We start from the raw sequence: 12673 nt of genomic DNA on the forward strand, positions 1-12673 counted from the left end.
TACAGTAGGGCTGCACGATAAATCGAATTTGAATCGAGATCGCGATTCGACAGAAGCTGGAATCGAGATCGCGATTCGACAGAAGCTGGAATCGAGATCGCGATTCGACAGAAGCTGGAATCGAGATCGCGATTCGACAGAAGCTGGAATCGAGATCGCGATTCGACAGAAGCTGGAATCGAGATCGCGATTTGACAGAAGCTGCGATTGTCATGCGTATCTTTCAGTGAAGCACTGTTCTGTGATCAGCAGTTAATCTCCATCCAAAGGCCAGAGGGCGCTCTCGCGCTGAAACTCCAAATACGCCTCGGAGAAGTGACTAAGAACGTGACTAATAAACACACGACTACGGCAATATACGGTTTATCTGAGTTCTTATTATTATAATTTTCATTAAAATAAAGTATATTTATAATGCAATGCCTTTATCACTGCTTAAATACTATGAAATATGTTGCGTGCCTTATTCTGTGTAAGAAGCCACATCATCTCACAGAAGGATTTATTTCAAACACTCGACTGACGTTATGAAGTGAGTTTGGAGTAAAAATATGTTATTAAATGTGGTATTTTCACATGCTTTCAGATGGAGCAGCATTTACTTCACAGAGCCGTAGTTCACTGAGAAGTTATGCATACAGCTGTCATTATCGCGAACGATTTCTTCGATTTCATAACCGCGCAATAAAATCATCTGTGATTTTTTAGCGTAACTTGTCAGTGAACTACGGCTATGTGTAGTAAATTCTGCTCCATCTGAAAGCACGTGATGATGATTTCCTGCTGATTACAGAACCGGCTTTTTTAACAAAATGCGCATGACAATCGCATTCGATTAATCGTGCAGCCCTGCTGTCCACATCTGTTTTTCCTTCTTTTCTGGGGGTGTGTGTACTGTTTCTGATTGTCCCAACCTCGAGGAATACTTAGCTAACCCATCTCCACACACTCGTCACAGACATAAACACAGTGTTTATGGTCTGAACCTCTGCAAGCCTCAATATTCATTAACCCACTAGTGTCAGACGTCCGCTCTCTCCTCTTTCACTAAAGAATGAGTACAGTAATACAGGCAAGATAATTACCCTGGCCTCAACTTTTACATAATAAATGCCATTGCTGTGGTTAGTGATTACCCCATTATCCATAACATAGAGAATGCCACCAAACATACGGAAACAACTACTTATAAGTTCAAAGAAAGCCCAATCCACTGGCCCCAAAAAGTATTTTGACACTTGACATAAAGTATAATGACTTATAAGTATCACTGCATTAGATAACTACATACCAAGTAGACTTGTGCCGGTATTCGGTAATGACAGCAGATGGCGCTAAACTGCAGAAATAATAATAATAATAATAATAATAATAATTACCTATTGGTCTTTATAGTTCTTTTGCACTTTAATCTGTGTAAAACTTTTAACTTTATATATTTTTCTGTATTGCTTTATTGCATTTAAATGTTCAGTTATTTTTGTTATAAGAAAAAAGTTATTAAACCTGTTATACTGTATTATGACAGCACTTTTTTTAAACTAGATTTCAATATCGTGATAATACCGTATACCGTGATAAAAGCATGAGCAATTAATCGCAACATGAAAATTTGATACCGGCATATCCCTAATACCAAGCTTAGTGGCATTTCTTAAAAGGAAAGATAAACACACTTGGTTTGATATTTACTTGCATAATGCAATGACACTCATACATATTTAACTGTGGCTGAAGTGTACAAATACTTTTTCAGGCCACTATATTGATATACCAATGTTCTGTAGACAAAATCTTTGGACACTGTACTGAAAGGAGGGAAAAAAACATGAAAGAAACATCAAACAGCCCTACACATGTCATAAAGCAGGCATTAGTCTCTGGAAATGTGCCTGGAGCTAACAGCTTAAGAGGAGGAACATTTAGCTCCATTTACACTTTGTGTTTTCATTAGCCAGAATACAAATGTGTGTGTGCGAATGCGAGTGCCTGAGAAAAGAGTCAAAAGCGTGTGCAAGTCTCCAAGACTCTGTCAATGATGGGCTCAAATTAGGTGCATAATCCAAGCTGAATGACAAGGCCATGCAAACATTTCCCCAATGTGCACTTGATAATGACCTTTGCAAGGAAAAAAGAAAAAGACAAAACAGGAATTTGGGAGCTATAGAGGCCAACAGAATGTTACTCAAACTCATCTGCACCCTTTATATAATCAGCCAATACCAGACGGCTCCAAACAGAGTCCTGTGTGGACCACAATACTGAAAAGACAAGCTGGCACAGACAAAATCTCAGGAAAATACAGCACCATAAAAGGTGGACTGAGAGAAACTATGACCAAACCCAGTGTCTGAGACAGACCAACCGTGCTACAGAGGGCTTACCAAAGCCATACAGAGAACTAATCCATCACTGAGAGTATGCAAGACTTTGGAAAACATCACGGCTCTTGGACATACACTACCAAGCACAACACTCTTAAATATTATGTATTTGAAAGGTATTTCTCCCTAAGGTCAGTTTGGTAAAACAAGCCTTTTTGAAGGTTAGTCTTTTCTAACCTTCTATACAACGGATAAACCATTATAATAATACACAAAGACATAAAGCATTCTCTTCAAAATATGCCAGTTAAGAATGTCAGAATATTAAGACTTTTCATAGAGGCAAGTAAACAAAGGAACATTTGTGGCAGACAGTGGGAGAAACAAGCATACACACTCTACAGGCATTGGACCAAAAAGAAGGTAGGCTAAGGAAAAGAAGAACAACACAACTGCAGAAGAACATGCTGTGGGCAAAATAAATGTCCTTCATATTTCTAAGAAACATTGTTCTGCTCTTTCCATCAGAGACAAAAACAAAGTTGGGAGCTGTAAATTCAGCCACACTACAACCTGAGGTAACAACATGTCAAGGGCTGCACAAATAAATTCATAATTTTGCACATGCATACCCACTCAAGCTGAAGGCCTTGACACTCTCATCCAAGTTCTTCATAGAGTGATATATCAGTTTTATACTTAATATAATTCAGTCCAGCACACCGGCATAGAGGTCTCATAAAATAAAAACATACGGAAAAAAAACACTTCATTTTGCTTTGCTCACAAGTTATCGTCCACGATTATGAAGCAAAAAGCTACGTCCAATCAACAATCTTTGCTGTGCAAACAACTGTTTCTAGAAATATATTTGCAAGCATTTATGTCATAACTCGCCATAAACAAATGATTTAAAGACGTATAAATAGCCAAAATTGAGAACATAACACATCACTCACCACTCTTGGTTTGGCCTTCAGAGGGGCAGCGGAAAGTTCCTCGCTGGACTTCCTCTCTAGTTTTGGCTCAGCAGTGGTGGTAGGAACTGAAGGTGTGGAAGTGGTGCCCTCCAGAATAACCCCAACAGTGGCTGCTGGGGTCTCCGTCTGGGACTCTGGAGAGTTCAAGGCCAAGATGTATTGCTCAGTGACGTCCTCTAATGATGGAGTGTCCTCCCCCGGGACTGTTTTGCTGGGTAGTGAAGACTCTGCGACATGGCTAGACCTCTGGAGGTCCTGGGAGATGTGGGCATGTGAAGGAATTATAGGCACAAATGTGGCAGGTTCACTGGCATGACGCACATGTTTGGGTCTGACCTTTGAGGCTGGAAGCTGGGGGAGGATGGATGCAGAGGACTGCTCTTCGCCTTGTTCATCTAAGTGATCCCCATCATCACAAGACAACTGATGGGTAAAGCGGTTTGTCCGTTTCTTGGGGCTTCGGCGACTAGTGCGAGGAGACAAAACCTGAGCTAGCTTAGGGTCAAAAGGATATGAGGGATCACCTAGGACTTTTGTTTCTCCATTATGACCAAGATGGGAGGGCAAAACATGCTCAGACTGAGAACGAGACCTTCTGGTTGGACAATAAAGTTGTCGTTGTTCACTATTCAGTGCCCAAAGCTCGTCTCTTTGCTCGGATAAGATGGGCTCACTGCTGGAAGGTGGTATGGATTGTTCTAGTTCACTAATTGGCTCGCTGGGATGCTTTTGAAATTCTAGGACTGTATCCGCCAGTTCTCCACGTCTACTAGGGTCGCTAAAGCTCTTTTTCTTCACAGCCTTGCCGTTAACCTTCTCATCAATAAGATTGTCCATTGCACCAGGCTCACAAACAATGCTCTGAATCACAGTACTGTAATCTCTCAGGCTGTCACTACACACGGAAAGGTCACTGGCGGCACTGCCTGTATATTCAGAAAGGTCTGCTGCAGAAGACTCCACACCACCTCCCACCTTGGAATTCAGAGAGAGTGAACCGAGCAGGTTGCTGTCCATAGAGAAGTTCTTTCCGCCATCCTCTGCAACTGAACGATGTCTATGAGGCATAGGATCACTCAAAGAACGGTATGCAGACTCACCATTAGACTCTCCGTTACTGCCATTGCTGGAGTCTGAGCCGTTGTTTCCAGCTGAGGAGAATTTCCTTCGCCTGCGAATAGCACTAGGAGTAGACGGAGCCTCCAAGGCCCCCTGGTTTACATTTTTACTGCTGCTAATGTCTCCTCCTATGGCTACTCCCTCATACTCTGTCTTAACAGACGGAACTTGAGATGAAAGAGATTCCTCTGGTGTTGTATCAGGCAACTGCTCTTCGTTCAATCCTGACTGATTCCAAATGTTGAGAGTTTGACCCAGCAAGTCTTTACCGCAGGATAGCCCCCCATATGAGCCACTCTCTGGCTCTGTGACAATTCCTTCATCTGTCAGGCTAGATTCATGACCAGAGAGTTCATCCAATGACTTATCACAGAACATATTCTCCTCTGAATTTCCCTTCTGTAAACATTTTCCATCAGCCTCCTCTTCCTTACACCCAGTAAAATCAGTGTGTTCAAGTCTACTCACCTCCTGCTTTGCCTTATCTTCATTTTCACTGTCTATTTTAGTGTCACTGCTTTTTGTCTTGAAATGGTCTTCCTTATAATCATCATCATCCTTACCTTCACCCATCTGACAAATGTCTCTTATCACCTGTCTGGCTTCCTGCACGTACCGGTCTTGTAAAGGGGTCAGCATTGGCTCGTCGTGAACGTAGGTACTTCTGCAGTCATCGCTCTCCACCTCCCTGTCAGCAATCATCACCTGCTCGCCACTGCCTTCAGAGTCTAGCCGTTGCTCGGAGGAACTCCTTAGACCTGGCCCGCTACCATAATATTGCTGCCCTACTGGCTTCTCAGAGTAAGAGAAAGACTTCGCCCTCCTCAAAGTAGCAGTGAGATCCTTCAGGGAAGGACGTCCATGGTGCGGCCGACTTGTCCTGGAGCCCATTCTGTACACAGATGTGCCTTGATCAGAGTTTAGATTGTCCTCATCATCTTGTCCCTTTTTCTTCATTCTTAACTCGGATAGATCGGTCTTAAGGTAGCTAAGAAGTGATAGAGTTTCTGAGGCAATGTCAGGGTTGGACATAGAGATCCTGTTCCTGTCTTTCTCATTATTTAAGGAGTGGCAGAATACCCTGTTTTCTGAACTATGTGTTTTAGAGTCTGCTGGGCTTAAGCTCGGCACAAGCTTAGGGTGAACTCGAACTGTTGCACGAGAAAAGTTATCTCCATGACCAAAACTAGGCGAGCGGTACATGGTGGCATTGCCATGGTATGTTTTACTCAAAACAGCTGAGGAGGCCCTGCCAAAGCTGTGAATGTTGGCTGGCTGGTCCTCTTCTTTTAATGTCTCTGTGCTAGAATACCTGCTACTACTTCTTGATCCCAGTGGACTGGATGTAAATGAGGGTATGGTGACTTTTGAAACCCGCGACACCTGAGGAACAGGGCTAGTTCCGACTGACCCCTCAAAATTTCTATATAGGTGCCTAAAGCTGTCCTTAGTCACATGGGACCGTTGAGATGGGCTGTCTCGTGTCCATGGCAAGCCCGTATAACAACCCCTAGAACGGAAACCCTCAATCCTGCGGCCTACCCTCTGAGAATCACACGGCTCCATCATTAGAGGTTGATTGTCACTGTCATCTGACTCTTCATTGCCTCTGCTGCAATTGCTTTTCTTCTTTTTCTTTAGCGAGCGACGTCTTACGTCCCTGTTGTGGTGAGCTAGTGCTGCAGGGCTGTCCTCCTCACTGCCTGAAGACCTTCCCCTCAACTTAGCCCTGATGCCATGCTTGCTTTGGAGGAAGTTATCGCCTGTCCGTCCTCTCAACTTCTCGTGCTCTTCTCCAGAGCTCAGTCTTCCCCCAGTGCCGGCTAGTTCCACGGAGGGCCCTGTCTGTGGTTGGGAGGAGTTATGCGAGGAATGCAAGCTATCCTGTAGCTGCCCTGCCCTGTGTCTCTGCTCCTGCAGCTGGCAACGGTGAGACCTGGTGGGCAAAGCAGTCGTTCTACTGCGCGGTGGGGGAGCAGGAGGAGAATCACAATTCAAAAACTCGCTTTCAGCACTTAAAGTATGGAAGTTAGGGATTGAATAGTCCACAAACAATGTACTGTTGTCATGATGAGAGCTGTTTGTATCTTGCCAGGCTCCTCTTGGCTGGTGGGGGAACTGTTTGTCACTTTTGTCTGGAATTGAGATTCCCTCTTTAGCATCGAAATGCTGGAGGTGTTGACAGGCAGATTTCAAGTCATCAGCATCTGAAGTTGACCGATGTTGCTTTCTGTGTCCATCCCCAAATAGTTCTCTAATCTTAGAAACGCTTGGCCAGTTTGCATCAATATGAATAGATGTCTCTCCATAGGAAGGGTGATAGCCACGACGAGATTTGCATGTTGGGCTCCCTAAGACAAAAACAATGTGTGGTAAACTGGCAGTATGATATTCATTAAGCAGACACATCATTCATCCAAATCGACTTTCAAATGCAGAACAGCACAAGCAAAGTGTCATAACAGCTAACTTAATACAGTACACTAAGCTAACTTTAAAGTACAAGCCAAAGTAGTACATACGCTTGAGCAGTTATAGAAAGTGTCTTTGTTTACGGCTGACGATTTGTTGGGTGCTAAATGAGAACTAGTGATTTCAAAACAATGTATCTTACCTGTACTTGTTCCAACCACAGTTTTCAGGAGCCTGTGTTTATCGCCTCTGTCCGAATCCGACCCTGACACGGACTCTTGAGCCGAGCAATATATGTTACTGTCCTTAAGTTTCTCCGTCGCAGACTCCGAAAACTCCTTGGATAAGCAGCCACTTACGTTCAAAGACGAATCTTCAACACTTTTTGCGTTTTTAACGGTTCCAGTGTCGACAAAAGAGCTCTGTGTCCCGCCTGTGCTCAAACGGAACTTCTCAGAGAGCAGACGAACCGATGGAGATACTCCATGAGAGGCTTTCTTGAGGTCTGCGGTCGAGAGGCTGGCCGCTGAGATTTTAGAAACTTTTCTGGATTCAGTAACAGCGTGCGTCGCTTGTGATGTCTGCGCGCTGTGCTCTACGGCGTCTGGGGGAAGGGCACCGCAACTATCCAAATCCTCTCCAAATGATCTACGCTTTGCGCTCCAGCTCTCCAACTTTTTGAAAGAGACGCTTCTATGAACAGGCGCTCTTCTCTCAGTCTCCCTTTCAGCCATTGCGATGCCTGTCCTCCCACTTGTCTTTCTTGCTATTCTCTCAGTTCATTGTTAAATAGTCCGCACTTTCCTTCTCCTTCGTTTTCCGTGGTTGCCTTTAGCCCCCTGAAAACAACTCACAATGCCCCCATTTAACCACAAAAGTTGTTTGGCAGTGTTTTCCGAAGAGGAGGACAAAACAATTCAGGAACAACAGATGAGATTGTTTAAGAGAACAGAGTTATATCTCCGGAACTTTCCGCGTGTTCGCTTCTCTTAGTGTCCATCCATGCATTTAGAAAGAGCTCAAAGTTTGAGCAGAAAACTCCCAAGTGTTTCAGCCCAACACACATTAGAGCAACGTTTGAATAATGTACTTTTCCCAAAGTAAATCCCATTTCCTTGGCCGACTGTCTTTCTTCAAAAGCATCCTTTATTTCCAGCTTGAATAAGTGCGCTCAAACTTACTTTGGCACAATTAAGGGTTTCCGTGACTTGTGGCTTTTTACATGCAGATAGTTGCTTGGATTGAGGGCGGGACTAAAACATGGGGTCGGGGTTTAGAGAGAGAGACCCCTGGGGAAAACGAGGGGGGAATCCAGCTTTTCCTCTTTCTGGTGTGAGAGAGTAGATAATGCTGTCAGTTTGTAAATGCACATTGGGAAACTGTTGAACAAATGATCATCTTCGTTTTCTTTGAGCATTGGGGAAGCTCAGACAGATACATCTAGTTATTGCCTCTTTAACCAAAAGCTCTGTTTGTCTGCACGGTCTCCATGCATTGGCTTTACAGTAAAAACTTCTGCAGTCCTTTGTTTCGAAGGCTTCTTTTTTTCTTCTTCTTTTTCGTCTATCTTGCCTTTTAGTTGCATGTCTAGAGTGCGCTCTAGTGGCCATATTCATGTTTACTCAAATCTCTGTATGTTTTGATAAAAACTATCATTTTCATTCAAATGTCTGGCTTGGTATTTTTTTGTAATGCAATGACATTTAGTGCAACGTAAGCATCCAAATACTTTTTGGGTCCACTGTAGGTCTTTCTTAATCCTGAATGTTACAATAATATGAAAAACATTGCAGGAAATTACATTAATTGATTTGTCTTTATTGGACAAACAACAGATCAGGTTAAAAACACAGCGAACACAATTCCATTTGACAAATCAACATTTCATTACACATTTAAAGGCAATAACAAAAAACATTCACAAAGACTTCATTTAGGATATGGATTTGAATAGCTTCATTTAATATTATACTTATTTATACATCTTGAGACTGTAGATTTACACAAATAATTAGTCTGATAAACAAAACAAAAGCAAACATTAATTGACAAAAATGAATCATAACTAGTAAAATTACAATAACTAGTATTCTTACTTGAAAAAAGATCTTGTATGCACATACTACAATACAGACACAGATGGAATGACTTTGCTAGTATATTGGATAACACTGACAGATTTGTTTTCATCATTACATGGGCAAAATTCATCCTTTTGCCCAATAAGTTGCATGTCATATATTGTTTAAATAATGTTTAACCATTCATAATATTGTGTAACCATTTATGCTGAAGCAGGAAGCAAATAATCAGTTTAATGTGGAAAAATCACATATAAAACTTGTTGGTAAAGTACGCCACCTACTGGCCGTTAATAGAGTCTGCGACAGAAATACTTGTTGCTTCAAGGCAGGTTGAAGTTGCTGCAAGTTAACATTATAAGATAGCAGTTAACAGTGTACCGTATGTTTAAAATAGCACAGTACTACGATTATTTCTAGTATGTATACGGTATCCAGATTGTTTGTATGTATGCAATACCTAAATTATCTACTACATTTGCCAAAATACATTGTACACCCAATCATTTTTTAATTAGTCACAAAACTGGATTTCAATAATCATGCAACATGTTAAGGTTGTAGGACAACAATGTATCTGTTCGACATGTTTATCACTGCATAATGCATACAGATTCACAAACAATTGAAATAAAAACAATATACAGTATTTACAGTGCAGTATGTAGTATGTTAGTATTTCACTCCGAACATAAAGTGCTTCATGTTCTTCTTCACCATTCAGATATAAGGCAAAATTCATTCACATTTAAAAACTCACAAACATAATACTGGCCAAATGACTAAAACAAACTCACTCTTACAATAATGCAAAATAATTTGTTTTACCATTCTGTAAACCCAGCCTTCCAGCAATATCTATTTGTAGTTTTTGGTCATGTTGAAGCTTCAAATAAAAGCTTACAACCCTACAGCTACAGCTGCGATTAAACTGCTTCATGAAAACACAATGACTGCACAGGCACAAATGAAATGTCTTTCTATGTGAGCTCTGTTCCTGGATCAATTATTGTACATGTGTTGTTGTTAACACTAGATCCTTCTCTTGTAGGACAAGGATGTTGAGCTGTACAAAGTGTTATTAAACCATCAAACATCTGATAATGACCTTCGGATAATGTGCAGCAGATGCAGAATGTTAAACAGATGTGTTATTCTTCCACTCCAAATGCTTTCATTCATCTCTATCTCTCATCCATAATTCCACACCGTCTCAAGGGACCTATTTATCCTAAATATCATGCATATACAATACTGTTCAAACGTTTGGGGTTGCTAAGATGTTTTTTAAAAGAAGTCTCTTCTGCTCACCAAGGCTGCATTTCTTTGCTCAAAATACAGTAAAAACAGTAATATTGTGAAAAATATTAAAATTTAAAATAACTGTTTTCCATTTGAATACATTTTTAAAATGTTATTTATTCTTGTTATACAAAGCTGGATTTTGAAACATTTCTAAAGAAACATTTCTGATTATTATAAATGTTGAAAACAGTTGTGCTGCTTCATATTTTTTGGAAACTGTGATACATTTTTTCAGGATTCTTTGATGAATCAAAAGTTCAAAACAACAGCATGTATTTGAAATATCTTTTATAAAATTACAAATGTTTTTACTGTCACCTTTGATTAATTTAATGCATCCATGCTAAACAAAAGTATTGATTTCTTTAAAAATATCTTACTATATATATATATATGTGTGTGTGTGTGTGTGTGTGTGTGTATCTGTACAGGTTTATATATTCTGGTGGGGACTTAAACCTGAATACACACAGACTCATGGGGACTCGTGTCACGGTGGGGACCTAAATTGTGGTCCCCCACGGGTACAAAAGCTTATAAATCATACAGAATGAAGTTTTTTGAAAATCTAAAAATGCAGAAAGTTTCCTGTGAGGGGTAGGTTTAGGGGCAGGGTTGGTGTAGGGCAATAGAATATACGGTCTGTACAGTAGAAAAACCATTACGCCTATGGAGAGTCCCCACAAGGATAGCTGACCAGACTGTGTGTGTGTGTGTGTTTTAATTTTTATTTATCAATAAAATAATTAAAAATAACAAATGGGTGATTTCTTTTCTTTGTGTTTTTAAACAAACACTGTTTTTAATACTTGCAAATCCAGTGCAAATTAATTATCAAAAGTTAACCATTCTTTTGTAAAATTTGCACTCAAAATTCCCTTGGATCAAAAATCTGAAACTGGCAAGATATTTCTGCTTTCACAGTTCTGTAATTCTTATATCAACATTTACATCCTATTGCCCTCATAAAGATCAGAGAGATCAGCTGATCTAGACACTCACAGGGGTTAAATGCTCAGATACGACACACACAGTTCTACTGTGGGCTATTCTCTCAAAGCAAATGTAAATGTCCATAGGGTGATAGATCCAGTCATCATAAATGATTTTTTTGTAACACTGAATCAGTCAATATGAGTCACTTCCTTCAACCATTATGTACAACCTTCACAGTACAGGTACTTAACACCTTGGACGTTTTGTATTTAAATATTGACTTTTTGTTGTTGTTGTTGTTGTTGTTTCAACAACCACATAGTCTACTAAGCGTATCTTAACGTAAGACACTACAGGTTAACAGGGTAATTGTTTAACTAATAGATATCACCATACTTCCCCAGTTAAATAATCACAGTACATTAAGACATTACATTTTGAATTACATGGTACATTTAAATATGCATATGAGGCATTATCTAATTAAAAATGCACTAAATTTCACACATTTCCAGAACAGAAAACTGAACATTGGATAACGCTAGGTTCAAAATTCTTGTTTCATTTTGTTAACATGTTAGTGTTAAAAGTTTTTAGAGAGAGGATTTTGGATATTTCTTTTTATCTCCCCGTAATTCAGCAAACAGCTGTCAAACACATATTCACTACAATTTTAGGGAAAAAAAAGTTATATAAATTAGGTGAATGTTATACGAACAAACCAGTTTTATTTTAGTATCATTGATATGCTATTATAATGTTTGTAAATATTTTGAATTTTATGTTTATATATTTTCTTTTATTTGTTTTTATGTCTATATATTTTTTATCAATTTGTATTTATTATTTAGTTTGTTATTTTAGTACTTCAAGCTAAACTAAATGAAAGTGATAAATGTTGCCTCCACAACTAGCTGACATAAAATATTTTTTCAATATTTTATTTCAGTTAGCATTTATTTTATTTTAAGTAATGAAAATGTTTATTTTTAGTTTTCAGTTTTAGTTTTAGCTAACTATAATAATCCTGGAACAAACCGTTCTGTAAAAACAAAAGTTTGATGTACAAGCTGCTGAAGTGGAGATTTCTGATTCAGCATATAAGAAAAAAATCTCATTTTGAGAAAATAGCCTTTAGAGATTTTTACTGTAATTAAAATCTATAGACACAAATAAATAAAGTGTCAAAATAAACACTTAAAGGTGCAGTAAGTGATTTCTGAGAAACGCCATTGAGCGCATTTGTAGCCAATCACCAGTAAGGGGCGTATCCACTGATGATGGGGGAGGTGCCTGTGCTGCACAGCATGTTCATGAATTTGGGGGCGGAGCTATCAAGATAGGGGTGTGATCCTTTTGGTTAGGGGTGTGTTTGTTTCAGTGTTTTCATCTATCAACAGCGCTTTTCAGAAATCGCTTACTGCACCTTTAAATGTGTATTTTGGATGTTTTTTTTTCCCACTACACTCTCAGAAATAAAGGTACAATACTGTCACTAGGGTGGCAACCTTTAAAA

General features: G+C 39.8%; 1 protein-coding gene across 2 annotated transcripts in view; it reads right to left on the minus strand.

Moving 5' to 3' along the window:
• The window catches only part of arhgef17 (Rho guanine nucleotide exchange factor (GEF) 17), a 114885-nt gene extending 106591 nt beyond the window's left edge, over positions 1-8294 (minus strand). Inside the window, exons 1-3 of one of the 2 annotated variants that reach the window (XM_016546962.1) lie at positions 7038-8294; positions 6477-6774; positions 3284-6383 (exon numbers count right to left, since the gene is read on the minus strand). In XM_016546962.1, coding sequence (XP_016402448.1) covers positions 3284-6383; positions 6477-6774; positions 7038-7569 — 3930 coding nt within the window. In that variant the 5' untranslated portion in view covers positions 7570-8294. Of the gene's footprint in view, positions 1-3283; positions 6775-7037 lie in introns of both variants that reach the window. The other variant, XM_016546956.1, reaches the window with a different exon arrangement.
• Between the last annotated feature and the right edge of the window lie 4379 nt (positions 8295-12673).

This window comes from Sinocyclocheilus rhinocerous, unplaced genomic scaffold (genome assembly GCF_001515625.1).
Source record: "Sinocyclocheilus rhinocerous isolate Xijiao unplaced genomic scaffold, SAMN03320098_v1.1 scaffold942, whole genome shotgun sequence".
NCBI classification, from domain to species: domain Eukaryota; kingdom Metazoa; phylum Chordata; class Actinopteri; order Cypriniformes; family Cyprinidae; genus Sinocyclocheilus; species Sinocyclocheilus rhinocerous.